General features: G+C 39.0%; 1 protein-coding gene across 1 annotated transcript in view; it reads left to right on the top strand.

Moving 5' to 3' along the window:
• DCHS2 (dachsous cadherin-related 2) overlaps nt 1-19,638 on the top strand; it is a 145,383-nt gene that overhangs the window by 56,600 nt on the left and 69,145 nt on the right. The window contains exon 2 of the mRNA XM_060778812.2: nt 13,827-14,018. Within this exon, the coding sequence (XP_060634795.2) occupies nt 13,827-14,018 (192 nt within the window). The remainder of the gene's footprint in view (nt 1-13,826; nt 14,019-19,638) is intronic.

Here is a 19,638-nt window from a genome sequence, read left to right as displayed (position 1 = left end):
CCATTCTCCTTGGCTTAAGCTAGCTTGCAAAGGTAAGGGATTCATTATACCCCATGATAAGTGAAAATCCATGAAATAGGGAGGCTCCACCCACTGGGCGGTAGTCTCCTCCTCCTCGCTGTCTGTGCTCCTGCCAGCTACAGGCCCCTTGTGCGTCGCTAATGGCACTGCCAGGCTGGGCTGAGGCACCATCAATGGTGCCCAAGGGGTCTCTGAGGCCAGAGCAGCAGAGGCGGCAAGGAGGAGGGGGTTCGCACTCAGCGGCGGCCTCCTCCTTGCTGTCTCCTTTGCTCCTAGCCTCGGAAGCCCCTTGGGCATAATCAACTGTGGCCAAGGGGCCTCCGAAGCTGGCAGGACCACAAGTGGCGAGGAGGAGGCCTAGCTCCCCCTCCCCTCCTCCTCTTCCTCCTCCTTCCTCCTGTGGTTCGGGGGGAGGGGGAGAAAAACCGTGATATGGCGAGCCCGCATAAAGCAAACCATGAAGCAGTGAGGGAACACTGTATATATACCACATGTAGCACCTTCGATATTTCATGTCTTCTCAGTAGTGCAGTTAGCACCTGTTCACCTGTCCCACAATTATACTTAAACACACGTAACTCTTCCTTCTTGCACTACTGTGGTTTCTTTATTTGTTATTAATATTTTAATTTTAGTGCAGTTACATAATTTTAGCATTTAAGCATGGGGTAAAGATAGATGATAGATAGATAGATAGATAGATAGATAGATAGATAGATAGAGGATAACATCCAGGTTGGGAATAGGGAGAGAAAAAGAAAGTCACTTTACTGGTGCCATACCGGCACAGAAATGGAAGGGAGCCATCACACTACGTACGGAAAGTAGTGGGAATATAGAAAGGGTTATTGATAGATTTTACTTGTCAGTCATCATCATCGGCAATCACTCATGTCCAAGTAGGATGGCCTTCTAAGTGTTGTGTCTTGGCAGTGGGTCCGTAGGTAACGGTGGAGACCTCTACTTGACCTACATGCCCTTCCACAGCGAGGACATCATTTTCTAGATGGAATGTGGTTTGATCAGAGTTGGCTTGATGTGCCTTTCTCTTCACACATTTCACCCTTTTGCCCTCCATTCGTGCCTCTTCAAATTCCACAGCACTGTTGGTAACAGCTGACCTCCAGTTAAAACACTTGTCAGTAGCTAGGATTGGGAGCATCATGGAAGGGGCAAGCAAACTACTAGGGCAGTGGTTCTCAACCTGTGGGTCCCCAGATGTTTTGGCCTTCTAATCCTAACAGCTGATAAAGTGATTGGGATTTCTGGGATTGTAGGCCAAAACACTTGGGACCCACAGGTTGAGGACCACTGTGCTAGGAGGATGTGTAGTTTGTTCTAGCAAAGTGAAGTCCAACCCCTCCACCTTTTCATGGACTGACCTGAGAAGCTTGCAAAAAAGATGTATGAAATGTTGGGAAAGAGGCGAAATCACTGAAGGCAAAACTCTCCCAGAGCAGAGTTGCAACCTCTAAATGGGCTTTGCAAGTGAGTTGGAACCCTAACATCCTACAACTAGCCACAAATACATGAGTTAAGCAGTCTCCAGTCACCTAATACAAATAAGAGGGGTTGCTTTTATGTGCATCATCTCTTCATTGAGATTATTTTAAGCAACCCTTAAGCAAACATCTGAAGCAAGATGTAGACCTGTGATAATGACACTCTTAGTATCACCCCATTTTATGGGGGTTTTTTTTCTAAAAAAAAATCTTTCCCCAAAGAAGCCAGTGTAGTTCAAGAGCTAGTTTGACATTTGGTTATTTTAATAAAAGTATCACCTTAATGTGTATTTCAGATTATGTTGCATTTTGCTGTATGGCCAACATGGCTAGCCCTGTAATTATTCCATTTGAGTGTTTCTCATGTTTTCGTTTTAAACAAATGGATTTTGACAGCCTGCATCAGTAAACCCATTCAGCCTCAGTTAATCTGAATTGTCTTGAGTAAACAATTTTCCAGTTGTGCTAAAGAAGTGCCACACACATTAATGTTATTGAAAGCATGCTCCACCAAAGGCATGTTTGCAGTGCAAGCGTGAGAATCTAAGAGCTGTTTCTTGTGTGTTACAAGAAGCTCCACAGAGATAAACTTCATTTACAAACAGAAGGGAAGAACGGCCTTGTGACACATCCAATGCTTTCTTCATTAGCTCAGTTGTAAAGAACTGCCTATCTCCAAAATGAGGCTGACAGCTCTTGCATTGTTTGATAGAATGTGCGTGATGCTTGGTTAGGGCAAAGGTAGGTGAAGTCTGTCATGGAGGAAAGATCCAAGGAAAATGAATTTATATGATTCCAAGATGTTTTGGAATAAATAGCCTTTGCCAGCAGCATTATTTATGTTGAGAAAATGAGAGAGCTTTTTAAAAAAGAAGTTTGCATAAATGAGACAAGCTGTGAGGTTGGCTGTGTTTTGAATTTTCCGTACACCCTGTCAAAAAAGATTAAGCGAAACAGCCTGAGCATTGTGACACTCCTGTTTTCTCAGTGTAATTATGGTTGTGATTTACACTCTGTATTTTTACAACTTACCTGCTTTTACTGCAGGTTGCAACCTGTTCTCTTCTTCTCTTTTTATAATTGCCTAGAGTGGTAACAAAACCCAACTGTTATTTATTCAGTTTTGCACAATACAAGATGGAGACGGGTCCTGTTGTCCTTCCCCCTTCCTATACTTCCCTGTGACAAATCTGAAGATAAGTTTTTATTTGCATGTAAGCAGAAAGCCTTTTTATCTTCAAAGATCTTTATCTTTATGCAGAGATTGAATGGACACCTTTCATGAGTGCTGTATTTGTGTATTTCTACATTGGAGGGTATGGCTCCATGGTGGCGCAGTGGGTTAAACTGCTGAACTTGCTGACCAAAAGGTTGGTGGTTCAAATCCCAGGAGCAGGGTGACCTCCTGCTGTTAGGCCCAGCTTCTGCCAACCTAGCAGTTTGGAAATATGCAAATGTGAGTAGATTAATAGGCACCACTTCTGCGGGAAGGTAACAGCGCTCCATGTAGTCATGCTGACCTCTATGGACAATGCCGGCTCTGGTTTAGAAATGGAGATGAGCACCATACTCCAGAGTCAGACACAACTAGTCTTAATGCCAGGGGAAACTTTTATCTTTTGCATGGGAGGGTATTGGACTACATGGGCCTTATAACCTCTTCCAACTCTTAGGGCTCATCTACCCAAGCCACTTAATCCAAGGCTGGTCTAGAGTAGCAATATTATGGACTGGCCCCAGATGCAGCTAACTTTGCTTATCTCTGGTTTGTAGTGGTGGTGGCAGAGAGACCAGTATGTCCAGCTGGACTCCAACTGGGTTGGCCCTGCTTGTTAGTCACTTTATTTTAGATGTCCACTGTTGCCTCAGCTGGACCGCCAAGGACCTTTGGAAAGCTGGCCATCGCTTGACATCTGTACTGACATCAGGAAAGGTTCCCATATTACTAGGGAGAAGGAGGGAGCCAATTTCCTCTCCTTTCCACTGGTTGTGTGGGCAGCTTTGTTGACATCAGCAAAGGCAATAGCCAGGAGCTCTCCAAAACTCTGTAAAGGTCTGCCGCAACGATGGGAGGGCAACAAGGACTCCTTTGCTTACACCATGGAGTGCAGGAAAAAGGAAAGAGTGGCATCTTGCCTTGTGGACATTGCACTGATGCAGATTAGAGCCAATTCATCTGTTCACACTAGTTCCAAGGTGTGCGGCTGCTCTGCCATTGGGAAATGCTTCTTTTAAGTATTCCCCAACTTCTCCTAATTTGGAGTAAAGCTGAGTTAACCTGTTTTACCCCATATTATGGACCAGAACTCCCTAGGTATTGTGTGGATGTCCAGAAGTGACTTCTAGTCCAATGCAGGTTATAGGGCCACTATAGACAAGCCCTAAGATTCTATGAAATTATGATAGTGATTCTTTCCCAATCTTATCAGCAAAGGCTGAGATTGAACCTGAGCCATGCTTTCCCCCGTTCTGTTGTTTTTGTTTGTTTACTGCTAGATTCCCTGTCCCCTTGCCCTATTCACAAATTCAAGCATACACACAGGCTTTTCTTGTAGATTGAGAAGTATGAAAATGCAGTATATTTGTGTACTTGATGCGGAATAACTGGAGTGTGAAAAGTCAAACACTCATTTCTATATGTAGAATAGATAAATATTAGGAAAGCACGCCATTGTGGGATTGTTTTATGACTGTCTATATTTTTCAGTGCTAGCATGAGATTGGCATATATTGATAATAAGCATAACTTCTTAGCATCTGCTTAAATATTGATCTTTGTAGTGTTTGCAAATGGGCTGTATATTCCTTCAGGAATTGCACTGAATAAATAAATGGCTAACGTGTTCCAACAGCTTCTGTCAATATAGTAGAAACCTACTTGATATTCAGTACTATGCAGAGCAATTTCAGAAGGAAATGCTTATAATTCACACATGATTAGATATAGTGCATTATATATCACTCTCTAACTGTAACTATGGCTTCACTTCTTTTAAGCAAAACATTTTAATTATCCCACTTAAATTCAGCAGCCGTGCCAGAGTTTCAATCATGTCGCTCCTGGACTACATTAAAAAAGGGGGAAGGTAAGCAAGAAATCAAGGAAGAAAATAATAATAATCCAATGTTGTTTCTTCATTTTTACCAAGCTGTGTTGCAAATTTATAGCACCTTGAAATGAAAGTCTTGGGTCACCATAGCAGAAAAGTTCCTTCTTTTACCCATATAATCAAGTACAAGGCAATGCAAATACAGGTATTACAAGTATACAAGTATTCCAAAATTCAGAAAAATGTGAAATCCAAAAGAGTTCAGGTCCTAAGCATATCAGATAAGAGATACGGGTAAAAGCATAATGCTCAATGATATCATTAGGCCTCATCACCAGATCTAAGAATTTGAGTCTAAAATCTCAAGGTCTGCCACAGTGGTTCCCAACCACTTTGGGCAGGGGCCACTTGACCAGGTATCTTGTGAATGGGGACCACTCTCCAACATTAGCACCAAAAGGGTTACAAATCAGTTTTTGGTCAACTTTAGATTCAGTTTGGTTATTTGGGATGCTGATTCAGATAATTGCATTGGATAGACCACATCAGCTCTAGTTTTTGATACAGAACATATGCCATGCAGTAGTCACCATCTGCTTGTCCACAGAAAACCATATTTAATAATGTAGAGCTGTTGCAGTAGTAGTAATCTTTCGTGGGTAGTCAGCCTCTCCCCTCCCGACATCCCCGTTGCTGTGGCACTATAAGAGGGTTTTGCAAGACCAGTTGCTCTTATTGCTGCATGGTTTCGAGGCAACAGTGTACTAATCGTGAGGCCACAAACCAAATTTTCATTCTTGTGACCACTGGTGGTCCACGGAACACAGGTTGGGAACCACTGGTCTGGTGTGATCCTGATCTAGCAATTCTAATTGCCTGCATCAACATGTATCCTACTCTAAACTTTTAGTTTGCATGTCCTTCCCTCTTTTTTTTTCAATAGGCAGGGAGCAAATTAAAAGCTTCCAATCATGGTTTAATCTGAATATGGGAAAATAGTGGTTTATACAAACCATAGTTTAGCTCTTAAACTAGCTTGATAGTTTTTCTATGGAATCGTGGTTTTGCTACTAAACTAAGATTTTTATTAGATATTATTTTTGCATGGGTTTGCAGACATAATGGAAAATTGGCTATTTGGTATAGAGCTTTGACAATTTACATTTTCTCCCCTTGTATGCAAAAGAGGAAGAAGAGTGGTTAGTAAATAGCTTTTAGGGTATTTGTTGTTATGTTTACTTATGTTTTCATGTTTACTATGTCTTATTGGATATTTTTGTTTTATTTTTCATCACAATTTTAAATTATTTGTCATAAGCTCACTGTAATTACTGTTGCTTTATTGTGTACTATTTTGATATGTTTGTACTCACCCGAGGGATTGAATGCTTGCCTTTTTATATGTGTAAACTGCCCTGAGTCCCTTCGGGATGAGAGGGCAGTCTAGAATTATTATTATTATTATTATTATTATTATTATTATTATTTTACTGACACAAAACACAGTATGACACAGCAAATTATAGATATATGCTGGATTTCATATCACAAAATCACAAGTCGAACACTTCCCAGGTGACAGTGTGATATTGTTGCTGTTGCTGTTGTTGTTGTTATAGTATGTGAACACTCAAGAGTTTGGTAGATGATACACTTGTATGGCTCAAATATTTAGTGTTCTAATAAATGAGACATAAAGCTGTTAGATCTTACAGAGAAGATATACTAGGCAGCCCATACAAAGTAGATGATCCCATGGCTTGCTGCCAGTCTCTTAGAAATGGTTAAGAGGATTATATCTGCACTTACCCTATTGCTTAAGGCAATAGAATTGTGACTTAGAGTCTTTACTGTAAATTAGAGTTCAAAAGCTTCATTCATAATTGATAGTCAACATTACAGCATACTGATGAAGATGCTTCTGGTATTGGCATTTTGATATTCATAGGTTTACATAGACAAAGTTATATCTTTCCACTCAGGTATTACCCATCTAAATAAATACTATGCAGAATGCAAAGCAAACTAATTGTATTAATAATTACTTATACAGAGGAAATAAAATACATTTTCAGTGGTTGTCTTTTTTAGTTGAAACTGAATTAAACATTATTATGGCAAAATAAAAGTTTCCCCTTGGCATTAAGTCTAGTCATGTCCGACTCTGGGGGATGGTGCTCATCTCCATTTCGAGGCCAAAGAGCTGGCATGTCCACAGACGCCTCCAAGATCATGTGGCCGGCATGATTGCATTGAGCACCATTACCTCTCCACCAAAGCGGTATCTGTTCACATTTGCAAAGTTACCCAAATGTTTTCATATCTTTTAGTCTCATTCACTCAACTCCAACCCATTTAAATCCAAAACCCACTGAAAGAAAGACATCTAACTTTACTGTTTTGATGTGATCTAATGCTGCCATCCATACTCATACTTTTCAGATAGATATCTGCAACAAAGGGTCTTCTTCCTCCCACGTCTCTGCTTCACCAACCACACTCCTAAAGGCCTGCTCTCATTCTGACATGTTCATTTGAACTACTGTGTAAATTAAAACTATGCAAATATTGAAGGCACTACCAAGTATCACTTAACATGGATTACTTCTTTGCAATTTTAAACTCCCATTTTGGACTCAACAAAACTCATAGTACCTTTGAGATATTTGTCTTGATCAAGGTTGAAGTTAATGGTTTAATGGCAGGAAATCAGCATAATCAAGAGCTGGTGAAGAATGGATAATGAAAAACCAAATATCAAACTGAGAATCTGGAATATTGTTGCAGCTTTGGTTTGGAGCCAACTGAAAACTTCAGGGTGTATAGACATGGCACTGTTATAATACTTTAAACTTACTTGGTTTCATCCTATGGAACCCTGAAATTTATCATTTTCAAAGGTCCTAGGAATTTTCTGCCAGAAACCTCTAGTGCTATAGTTCAAGAAAGTGAACTATAGTCTTCTAATTGCTCCATCAAATTGCAAATGCCAGGAAAGTACATGATAGCACTATGGCTATCAACATGGTACTAAACTACTATAATTGTTCCATATGGATACAACCTTAGTGGTCATGCATTAAGCAAGATGTATGCAAAAGTATGCATGGCCCTTCTGTTAGCTAGAGTATCATGAAAAGACTTCAAATTTGTCAGCGATTAAAGTTCTTCTTTATATGTTTCTTATGGCCAAAGATTTGTTTCCCATCCCATCTATTGCATGATAATTAGGCGAGTGCTCAAGAGGATTTCCTGGGCTTTTTTTTTAATTAAAAGAAATACAAAGACAAAGGTATATCGTACTTTATTGACTCGAGTATAAGCCAAGGGTGGAAAATATAAATTTCAAAATAAAAATATATACCAATAAAATTACATTAATTGAAGCATCAGTAGGTTAAATGTTTTTGAATATTTGCTGTATTCAAAGAGAAGAGGTAAACTAGCTCTGTAAGTGGAAAAGTAGGGTCAACAAAAACAATATGGTATCAACACTAACATCATCATCATCATCATCATCATCATCATCATCATCATCATAGAACTTCATTGTATCCCTCCCTGTCTCCCCATGGGCACTCAGGTTGGCTTCCAATATAGTAACATGCAAACATTCAATGCCTATATAAACAATGCAGAGCTAAATATAGATCTATAAGTGTATATACTAATTTCACATATTAATTTCCCCTTGAAATGTTTGCAAGTACTCTATTTTTGTGCATTTCCTTCCTGCAATATTTGCAATTCCTATATATTCCATATCTATCTATCTAGACATCTCTCTCTCTCTAGAAAATGCATATATACAATTATGAACAAACAAACACACACACAAATATACAGATATATATATATATATATGTATGTATGTATATGTATGTATATATTTGTATGTGTATCTAAATGTATTAACTTTACATGTGTATTTTTGTTCCCTTGGAAGTTTTCCCCTCATATGTTTGCAGGTCTTTGCAAATCCTATATACATATAGATATCTAGAGATTTCCATGTCCCTGTATATCTTTATCTATATGTATACAATATTTGGATATGAATTTTCCCCTCATGTTTGCAAGTCTGTGCAAATCCTATGTAGATATAAATATCAATAAATATATAGAGGTACCTACCTCTATATATTTATTGATATTTATGTCTACATAGGATTTGCAGAGGCTTGGAAACGTGAGGGGAAAATCATTTCCAAATATTGTATACATATAGATACAGATATACAGGTGCATGGAAATCTCCAGATATCTATATGTATATAGGATTAGCAAAGACCTGCAAACATATGTATGAGGGGAAAACTTTCAAGGGAACAAAAATACACATGTAAAGTTAATACATTTAGATACACATACAAAACGCCAGGAAATTGAGTGGGTTTGAAAGAAAGCCATACAAACGAGGACATGAAATATATCTCCTTCCCCTCCTTCCCTCTCTTTTGACTGGAAAAGAACACACACTGTCAAGGGAGGTGAAGAGGAGAGAGAAATATATCATATATTGCAAGCAATGGCCTCCAGGATCCACTGCCCGGCTTGACCCAATTATATGCCGAGGGAGGCTTTGTCAAAAAAAAGGGCTGAAAAACTTGTGTTATCTTCAAATATACATACATACATATATACATACATACACACACACACACACACGTTAGCACACATACACACACACACACAAGCTTTGGATAGCATAGGGTAGGGTTAACACCCCTATGTTATTTGTTTTGCTGTCTGTAATCCTGTTCAGAAGATTTCACCTCACTTTCTGTCTTTGTGATAACTGGATTTTGAAAAAAATAGGCTTTTTCTGGAAACAAGAATTGGTAATAAAGCTTCAATGGAGACACCTTTTCCCCAGGATAATTTTTTCAGGTGTTAATTTCTCTTCTGAGAGGTAAATTTCTTTCCCTTCCTGTTATCACAACCATTATCTGCAACTGTGAGTCATTTGTAAGTCAGACGTTTCCAACTTGGGGACTGCCTGTATAAGGTGAAAAATGGTCCGATGTAGAACTGAAACTACAAATAAATGGCCAAATGGTCAGTAAATACCTCCAGGAAACATTTGCAGCTGCGCAACTGTGCATAATGCTTTAATTCTAAATTACTTTTCCTAGCTTTTTAAGTCATGCAGATATAGACTTAACCCTTTCTGGCATATGTAGATAACCCCAGCCAGACCCACTTTGCAGTTGAAACTCTATTCTTAATGTTCTTGCTGCAGTTATAAGATAAGACTCCACAAGGCTACTGTTGTGCTTTTGAAATCCTGCATCTAAAATTCATTCTAAAGAACACATCACAGCTGAGGACTAAAACGTTGAGATTGCTTAACTGTAAGGTTGCAGATTTTCTTTTTTCCTGCAGTGGCTCTCTGTAGACACTAGAAAGGATTAAATGTGTATCTGCATGACTTCAAAAGCCGGGGAAATTAATGTATAGTTAAAATGTTACGCACCGCTGAAAATGCGACCTAGGGGTATTGGGCTGACCATTTGGCCATTTATTAGTAATTTCATTTGAAAATTTTGGTACTGCTGTGGGATAGCTCGCAGAGCTGTCTGCAGCTTCTCTGCACTCATTTCACAGTCTCATAGATGTAGAGGTTAATCTCAAGGTTATAGAGATTCAGCATGGTGTAGTGACTTGAACACTGCGCTATGGTTCTGGAGAATCTCTACTCGGCCATAGAAACCCACTGGATGACCTTGGGCACATCCTGCTTTCTCAGCCTCAAAGGTATTCAAACCCCTCCCCCCAGGGGGACAAATATTGCTAGGAAACCCCCATAATCGGTTGACCCTAGAGTTGCCATAAATAAAAAATGATATGAAGGTACACAATAAAAACAGCAGCAGCAGCAGCAGCTCAAGAATACATCAAGGCATGTGGTTGCTGTAGTCAGGGAGCTTAAAAAAAAACAGAAGCATGACCTTGATTTACTTATTTGCTTAGGCAATCCCTCATAACCTGAGGATGATGGCCCTCCATGTAGTGTCTTGGTGGTGAGTCCGTAGGTGGCTGTGGAAGCCTATTGTTGATCTGCATGTTTTTCTGCAGTGAGGACATTGGTTTCCAGGAAGGCGTTTGATAGGATTGCCTTGATGCCCCTTCCTCTTGGCACATTTCTCCCTTTTGCCCATCATTCATGCCTCTTTGAATTCTGCAGCACTGCTGGTCACAACTGACCTCCAGTTAGAGCGCTTAAGGGCCAGGGCTTCCCAGTTCCCGGTCTCTATGCCACAGCTTTTAAGGTTGGCACAACAACAACAACAACAACAACAACAGCTCAATAATACATTGAGGCATGTGGTTGCTGTAGTCAGGGAACTAAAAGAAAAAGAAAAAGAAGAAGAAGCATGACCTTGATTTGGAAATTACATGTACCAGAATATGCCTTGGGACTATATCACTGCTGAATGATTTATTAAGTTTCTGTAATTCCTGTGGGCAGTTTATAGAATGAACTTAAAAACCATACAGTATAAAAAAAATGTAATAGTCCTATCAAAACACTCAGGCTTTTCTTCCACAAGAGATGCTGCTATCATGCATTATGAAATAACTCCTTGTTAAGTCAGGGGACTATGTGGCTTTTCCAGACTGTTAGATTGACTTTCAGTCCTTTTAATGGGGAGGGACGTAACAGGGGATTAATTAGTTCATTACATTTCATAATATTTCGGTGAAAAATCGGTTTCTACAGGCACAACTATTTTTGTGTCTCTGCTATTGATGAACGTGAGAGATAAAGAGGGTAGGTTGTTTTATATGCCTGAAGTGAAGGTTATTCCCATTTATACCCAACTTGCTGTTAATATGCTCTAGCCTCATGAATACTTCTGCTTACCTTTAACTGCACATACTTAAGCTTCTTTTAGCCATTAATTATTTTAAAGGATAAAGATTACTGTGCAGAGGAAGGGAGATTGGTAATGGAAAACTATCACAATTGGTAGTGCACTGTGTGGGATAAATCTGCATTCTTGGTCTACTTGTATTGCAGTTGTTAAAAGAATCCTCGGTTTTTGTGCCAGATCAAACACAGGTTTTGAATGGCGTGATGAATTCCCTACCTGTAAGGTCAGAGTAAGCTCAGAAAAGTGGGCCCAGGAAGTTCAGCAGCCATTTTAGAAGGGTGCCTGGGGGCATCCATCTTAGAATCTAATTTCATGGAGGGGGCGTGCTTAGGAGCAGCTTGGAGGGAAATAAGGGGAGTTTGTGATTGGCTGGGAAAGAGTGGGCAGAGCTTAACTTGAGAAGAGGGGGAAAAATGACTTCAAGGGTGTGTTTTAAAACCTGACAGCTCAGTTAGGGTCTGTGTGTCAAAGAAGAAGGAGAGAGGAGTCAGGAAGAGTGTGTGTTAGAGAAACAGAGCTAGTGAAGCCTGAAGTTGGTCAGTTAGTCAGCAGAGTTAGTGAGAAGATTACAGCTATTGGGAAGGATAGCTGGGGAGTGGAGAGACAGATCCCAAAAGGAAAGGACTGTCTGTGTGGAGTTTAGGAATACTAGGCAGATAGGAATCCTGTCAGTAGTTTCTGGAAGGAGAGAGGAGTGTTATGTGCAATTAAGTTTTGAACTGTTTAAAGAAACCATACGCTTTATTCAACATTGAAACAGCTCATCTTAATGCGTGTTTTGTTCAAGTTTTCTCAAATAAACAATACTGTTCTTTGTTCACAATCACTGCCTCAGTGTTCCTCTGTGAGAGAAGTTCCAAAGCAATTTACAGAAACCAAAGTCAGATAGTGGCAGTGTGTATTTTAAAAAGAAATGTCTTCAGTGTTACCTCAGAGTACCAAGCCTGAGTGCGAATCCAGAACATACTAGCCTAAAGATCAAGTCAAGCCAAGGGCTAAACATTTCTTTAAATTGCGGTTGTAGCCAGTGTTCTTTTAGAAGGTTTTTTGGCCAGAAGATCATTCCAGCTTTTACAGATTTTGATTTTAAGTTACCTAAATGACATTCCATTACAAGTGGTGTCAGCTTGTGGGATTTGCTAAATAAATAAATCCCCTAATCTTTTATAGTTGGTGGCAAGCGTTGGGATTTATAAATTAAATAATCCCCCTATACTTTATAAATGGCTACATCCAAATATCAAAATGAAGAGGATTTGGTGTCTGTCATTGATTACATCCCTTCCATCATATTTCCCCTATGAATGTCTTTACCACCACTTGAACCTTAGGGAGAACTTCCTGTGACAGCTGTTCAACCGTGGAACTCACTGCCTTGGTGTGTGGTAGAAGCTCCTTCCTTGGAGGCTTTTAAATAGAGGCTGAATAAATAAATAAATAAAACTTTATTTATTCGCCATCACCATCTCCCCAAAGGGACTCGGGGAAGCTCACAGAAACACTCAAACTGCCGGACACAAAATAAACAATAGATAAGCATATAATGATGGCAATATAAATTTACAACAGCAAACATACATAAAATGTCACATAATGCATTTTAATGTATGGCCATCTGTCAGGGGTTGGACTACATGGCCCATGAGGTCTCTTCCAACTCTGTGATTCTATTATTCTGATACTAACTGTTATATTTTCAAAAGGAAATTTATCTGTGTTAGGCCAGAACAGTTTATGGCTTTATAGGCAAAGTCAGGACTTTGAATTGTGCTTGGTAGCAGACTGGCAGCCAGTGGAGCTGACATAACAGGGGGGTTGTGTGCTCCTTGCATGCTGCTTTGGTGAGAAATCTGGCTGCCACCCATCGGACAACTTGAAGCTTTCCAAACAGTCTTCAAAGGTAACACCATACAGAGTGCATTGCAGTAATCTATTCGGGATGTAACAAGAGTGTGGAATATCATGGGCAAGTCTGATTTCCCAATAATAAGGCCAACCAAAAAGGCACAAATACCCTATACTGTACTGGATCTGAAGAAATGAGTTTATATCCACAACATCTCATGCTATAATACAAAACCAGTTAGTCTTAGAGGTGCCTTTTCTCTCCCCCTCCCTTCATCCTTTTTATATTTTTTCCAAACTTTATCATGCCATTTTTGAAAACTGACATTGCAATCCAGTGCATTTCTCATTGGAAATGAGAGTTCAGTGGAGCACTTAAATGTAAATGTGCATTGAATGGTAGCCTCAGCCATTGAAAAAAGTACATTTTACTTGATTAATGGTGTGTTTGTGTTTGTGTAATGGTGTGTTTGTGTTCCATTAGTAATGATGGAAGAGTTCATGGGATTTTTTTTATTGTGTCATTGCAGGTGAAAGCTACAGACAGAGATTCGGGTCTTTTTGGCCAGATTGAGTACTCTCTTTATGATAGCTTCCACAGCTATGAGAAATCCAGAGCATTCCAGATTAATGCGAGCAGCGGCCATATATGTGTGTCTCGGGACATTGACAGGGAACAGGATCCATCTGCTTATGATCTCTTGGTGAAAGCAACAGATGGGGTAAGTTTTGTGCTTGGATAATGACACTCTCACAAATGTTTGTTCTTATTCTGTAACTTGTGAGGATCCCACAAGTATTTGGCTCTCCAAGTATTTGGCAACATACTGAACTACATTCCATATCTTCTTCAAAAAGTGACATTTTTCAAAACAAATAGGCAGGATAAGCAAAATGCAGATATGCTCAGTTGTATCATCATGATTGCAGTTTAATGGAACTTTAATTTAATTTGCAGTATTAATTTTCAAATTGATCAGGTATTCTTTTATCAGGCTGTGTTACAAAATCTTTTTATTTTCGGTCTAAAGGTCCATTCATTCAGTGGCAGAATCAGGTGGGGGCCAAAGCACAGAAATGGATGAAACATGAGCCAATAAAGCATCAATGCCCCCAAGTGTACTTCTTAAGAAGGACTTACCTTACAGGATTATTGTGAAGATGAGATTAGCAAAACCTGTGCAAAGGAACAGACAGTCTCTTTTCAAAATACACAAATATAAGATTTTATAGTGGTACTATCCTATGCAATGTAGGATGTTTTTAAAAGGTATTTAGAATTTGGAGCTCCCGGTGGCGCAGTGGGTTAAACTGCTGAGCTGCTGAACTTGCTTACCAAAAGTGTCGCAGGTTTGAATCCGTGGAGCAGCGTGAGCTCCTGCTGTTAGCCCTAGCTTCTGCCAACCTAGCAGTTTGAAAACATGCAAGTGTGAGTAGATCAATAGATACCGCTCCAATGGGAAGGTGACAGTGCTCATGCAGTCATGCCAGCCACATTACCTTGGAGGTGTCTATGGGCAATGCTGGCTTTTTGGCTTAGAAATGGAGATGAGCACCAACCCACAGAGTCGGACAGGACTGGACTTAATGTCAGTCGTGGACTTAATGACTGTCTGTTTCAGTGTTGGTAAGCCACCTTAAGTTCTAGACTTGAGAAAATGTGGGAAAATCAGGAATCTGCACAGGCTTTTGGAAGTGTAACCCTTTTGGAGATTAATTGGTATTCACATGATTTGGAATAATCACAACCTGTTGGAAAGGCCTGACCTTGTTAGAGATCATAATCTTTTTTTGTTAAGTATGATCTTCCTGAGAAGAGCTAAAAACTCTCTTGAGTCAACCTTCCCCTTAGTGATAAATATCCACCAGTATTCATGGAAAGCAATTTAGGTTTCTCAGCTGTTAGACTGATATACCTGTTTATCTCTCTGAACTGTTAAGAACAAAGGTATGCCATTGCATAAAATATTTATCAGAGCTTCAGACGTGTTATTTCAGTTGCCCCCCCCCCCCTATATATACTCTCCCGTAAAATATATTGCTTTTAAATCATGTTCTCAAGAGACCAAACAACGAGTAGTCTTCATTAAAGATTAACATAGTTAATTCTTATTATTATTTCGGTGAATATTAGAGCTGTTGTGTCTGAAGAGATGATAGGACATTGCAGGTGTTTTCCCCTCCATATTATATTACTATTAAAATAGAAATAATTTCACAGTGCATTGATTTTCCAAATGCTTCAGTTTCAGTTAACAGGGGAAAAAAAATCTATTTGCCAGTTTTGAAGCATGGAATATTTCCACTTCCAAATTTGAAGGTTGTAATGGAAAATTTGATACTTATAACTAGATTTACAGAAGAAAAGACCAGTGTTTGAGGGAGGGAAAATACAGTCCACATATATGTTAACTTCTTAAGTCAGTTTTCTCCTATTTTTCCCCCATTCAAAAAGCTGTTTTAGAGGCAATGCATTGCTTTCTCATTTGTTATATAAATTGGTTGAAGGTAAGGAACAGGGGGAAAAACCACAGGGAACTATAATCTAAACTCAGTATCATTAGTTATCGTCACCGTTTTCTAACATTAACAGAATGAAAGATCTTTGCACTCAATTCAAAGAGGAAGGTTTTCTTATTATTCCTATTTGTACTCAGTTCTATTCCCTTCATCTTCTTTTTAATAGCTCTATGAATCAATAAAATGGTTGAGTAAAAGTTACCCGGGCTTTAAACACAAAATGATAGATGTGATATTCCTAAAGGAGAAAACAAATGTGCAATTGAAGTTTGAAACAGTTCATGATACAGTTGCAAGCAAAAGCATTCCTAAAGCTGTATGTATTTACTCGGGAGTAAGCCCTGTTGTATTTAGTGGACCTTCCTTCCAGGGCAGTAGGTATAGAATTGCAGACTAAATTGATATTAATATCCTGGAAAAATCTATTCTATCTCTTCCAGCATACAGAGTATTATTGTCACAATTATAAGAGCAGAAATAGCAGCTGTTGTTTCCTGTAACTAGAGATCTACCCAAATTGCTCCTGCCAAGTTAACTTTGTGCAAATACTGTTGTATGAAAACCAAAAGTTTCATATTGGCAATTATGGTAGTTTCTGTTTTATCTATATTTAGATTAGATATACTTATTCTTGCCATTTATATAGAGTTTCAGAGTGGTAATATACTTTACATAGATTGATTTAGTAACTATTCCAGCAGCCTTTATGAGATATCCAGGGTTTCACAACGCCTTTCTTGAGGAATCAATGCTTTTTGTCCTCAAGACAAGGAGTTTCTCAGTGTAAAATGAGAAAAAATTCTTCTCCTCCCGAAACTGGACATGAGCAGGAGAAAGCTCTCATGTCTGTGTGACGTATGAGGCAAGAGGAAGCCTGGGATGAAACCTAATGGAACAAGAAACCACAGGTTCTTCCCTAGAAGTATTTATAAATTTCACCTAGAACATGATTTTGGCCAGTTTGACTCTTGTTGATCATGCATCATGTCTCTTAGATGCAAGTTGCAGAATGCTTTTCTTGTGAAAAACTATAGAACCATTGGAAAAAGTCAATGGGAGGATGCAACTGCTGTAGATCAGTCACCAGACGCTGATGGTTTAACTGATGATTTAGAGAGGATTGTGAGCTTTCCTGTGGCACAAAGCGATGGGCCCTCAAGTCTGGGAAATGATGGTTCTTTCTGTGAGAAAACCGGCTCAGAAAGTGCAGGGCCTCAAGAGCAGTTGGGGAGGCAGAAGTAGCAACAGCAAATAAGAAATCAAGTTAAGAGCTGAGTGATAAGAAGGGTTCCCATGGGGACAAAACTGCAGCTAAGGAGATCAACAAAAGTCTTCATTTACAAATCATAACTGAAAAATATTGTGACATTCAGAGAAATTGTGTGGGAAAGTTGTAAAAGAAATTCATGGAATTGGAATTATTTTCATGGCTCTAAGGGCCCCCGGTGGCACAGTGAGTTCCATGCAGTCATGCTGGCCACATGACCTTGGAGATGTCTATGGACAACGCCTGCTCTTCGGCTTAGAAATGGAGATGAGCACCATACCCCAGAGTCAGACATGACTGGACTTAATGTCAGGGGACAACCTTTACCTTTACCCATGGTTGTCTACAATAAGTTGTGTACCTTAAGGTCAGTTCATGCAACACTGAGTAAGAGTGAGAAGCTAAGCTTAAGTTCTCTTGTTCCTGGTTCAAGTCAAGCTTTGATTTTGAATTTAATATATCCTGGAAGTTTTCTGTGTACCTGTTCATGTATTCCTATTCAAGTGTTACTAGTTATACCTTCATGATTGTGGACTTATGCTGTATCTGAGATTCCTGGCTGTTCCTGGCTTTGCCACCTCTGGAATTATATGAGACATTTGGATTATTGTTTGGTTATCACTTGTTGCTAAACCTTTTGGGATTATACATCTTCCTTTCTTATTCCTGATTCTTTATATGCTGTGTGTGTGTGTGTGTGTGTGTGTGTGTGTATACAATAACCTGTCTGTTTATATTCCTGGAATCTTGTGTGGTGCGGTGGTCATAGGTGCTTCCAGGATCAGAGTGCAACAGCAAGTGGTGAGCTGTTGAACCAGAACCAGAGGGGCAGAGTATTCTAGTCCTTTATCTCCCTGCCACTCCATTTTTGCAGACAACATTAAATTAAGATTTCATGAAATTAGTCCAAAAACCACATAAAATGAATATGCTGGTCTTGGATCACAAAGTTACTAGTCCAACTCCCTAGGTTCTCCCCAGCTTTACAAGGGAGAGAATGTGCTTTTATTGTACTGAAATTTGAAGCAATCAAGTCTGCTTCATCCCTGAAGTAATTTTTATTTTTTAGTACTAAAGATAGAAAGAAGGATGATGAGCTATTAAAAAGAAAGGAATATAATGTTCTATACAGAAATTATGGCCAATGTCGATTGATATGAACGTAATTATCCACTTCCCCCTTTTGCAATTACCTTTCCAAGAAGATAGGCATTTTAATTGCTTTTTCTTATAATGGTAAGTTTTCTGCCATACTCCTAACTGGTTTTGAGTATGACAGAGAACAAGCCATTATATGAACAAGTAGGACTTTGCCACAACATTTGGAAGTGCTGAAGCTGCAGTTGTCCAGTTTCCTACAAAAACACAGCTTCTGGAAAAGCTATTTAGCGGTGGCTGTTGGCTTCCTTATTAGTTGATTGGCGAATCTACCGCAGGTTTTATTTCAAGTGTCAAAGGACTCATCTCGTTTGCTGAATCCTAGCACACAAAAAGTTTCAGCACCTTGGATAGTTCCATTAAAGCTATCCAAGCTCCACTGCTATTAAATGCCTACTGATTGAAACTCACCCATCTAGGTTTATTGCTAAATAAATAAAATTTGTATTAGGATTATTTTGTGTGCATGTGTGTGATATTAATTAATTAATTAATTAATTAATTAATTTCTGAACCGCCTTTTCTCCCCAGAGGGAACTCAGGGCGGTTTACATACATATAAAAAGGCAGACATTCAATGCCATAATTTAAAATCACACAACGTCAGAAATGCCAAAGGAACAGTATTAAACTAATTATCAGAAAAGAATTAAGGTTAAAATAATATGAAATACAGCCACTTAAATAAAACATAATTACACTAATAAATATTATTGTACAAAAACATATATCCTAGGCAATTAGACAATTAAAATGTAAACAGTGCGCCAAAGTGCATAGGTGTGTTTCAGAAGTTTTCTGAAGGAGAGGAGGGTGGGGGCTATTTTTATTTCGCTAGGAAAGGAGTTCCAGAGGTGAGGAGCAATCACGGAGAAGCCCCCCTCTCTCATTCCTACCAGCCGCATTTGTGACAAGGGCGAGAGTGAGATTAGGGCCTCCTCCACTGACTCCACTGTGCAAGGTGGTCTATGTGGGAGATGTGATTGGACAATGTGAGAGGTGTGATTTAGTTTTCTTATAGAAAATTGTGGTAAACTGAAAAATAAAAGAAATGGGAGACCTTCTGTTACCACCTCTGGTAATATTCCTCTACTATCAGGAAGACCTCTTTCATTCTGCTACCTAAAATCATAGAAAAAGCTTACATCTGATAGCAATATGAAAATATATTGATTTTATTTTCATTATATTTTTGAGAATGCCACCAGTATTCCCATATACCACTTCAAGTTTTGAATCAGTTTGCAAGACATCTTTTTTTCCATCCATCACAAACAGTTGTCCAAATTTTGGTTAACACTATTTCAAATATATGCATTTTGAAAGAATATAAAAAAATCAAATGCTCATTAATAAATGTGTTTAAAATATTTGTTTTAATTATTGTTATTATTAAT

Source organism: Anolis sagrei, chromosome 5 (assembly GCF_037176765.1).
Source record: "Anolis sagrei isolate rAnoSag1 chromosome 5, rAnoSag1.mat, whole genome shotgun sequence".
Taxonomy (NCBI): domain Eukaryota; kingdom Metazoa; phylum Chordata; class Lepidosauria; order Squamata; family Dactyloidae; genus Anolis; species Anolis sagrei.
This window is presented reverse-complemented; position numbering and strand designations above follow the sequence as displayed.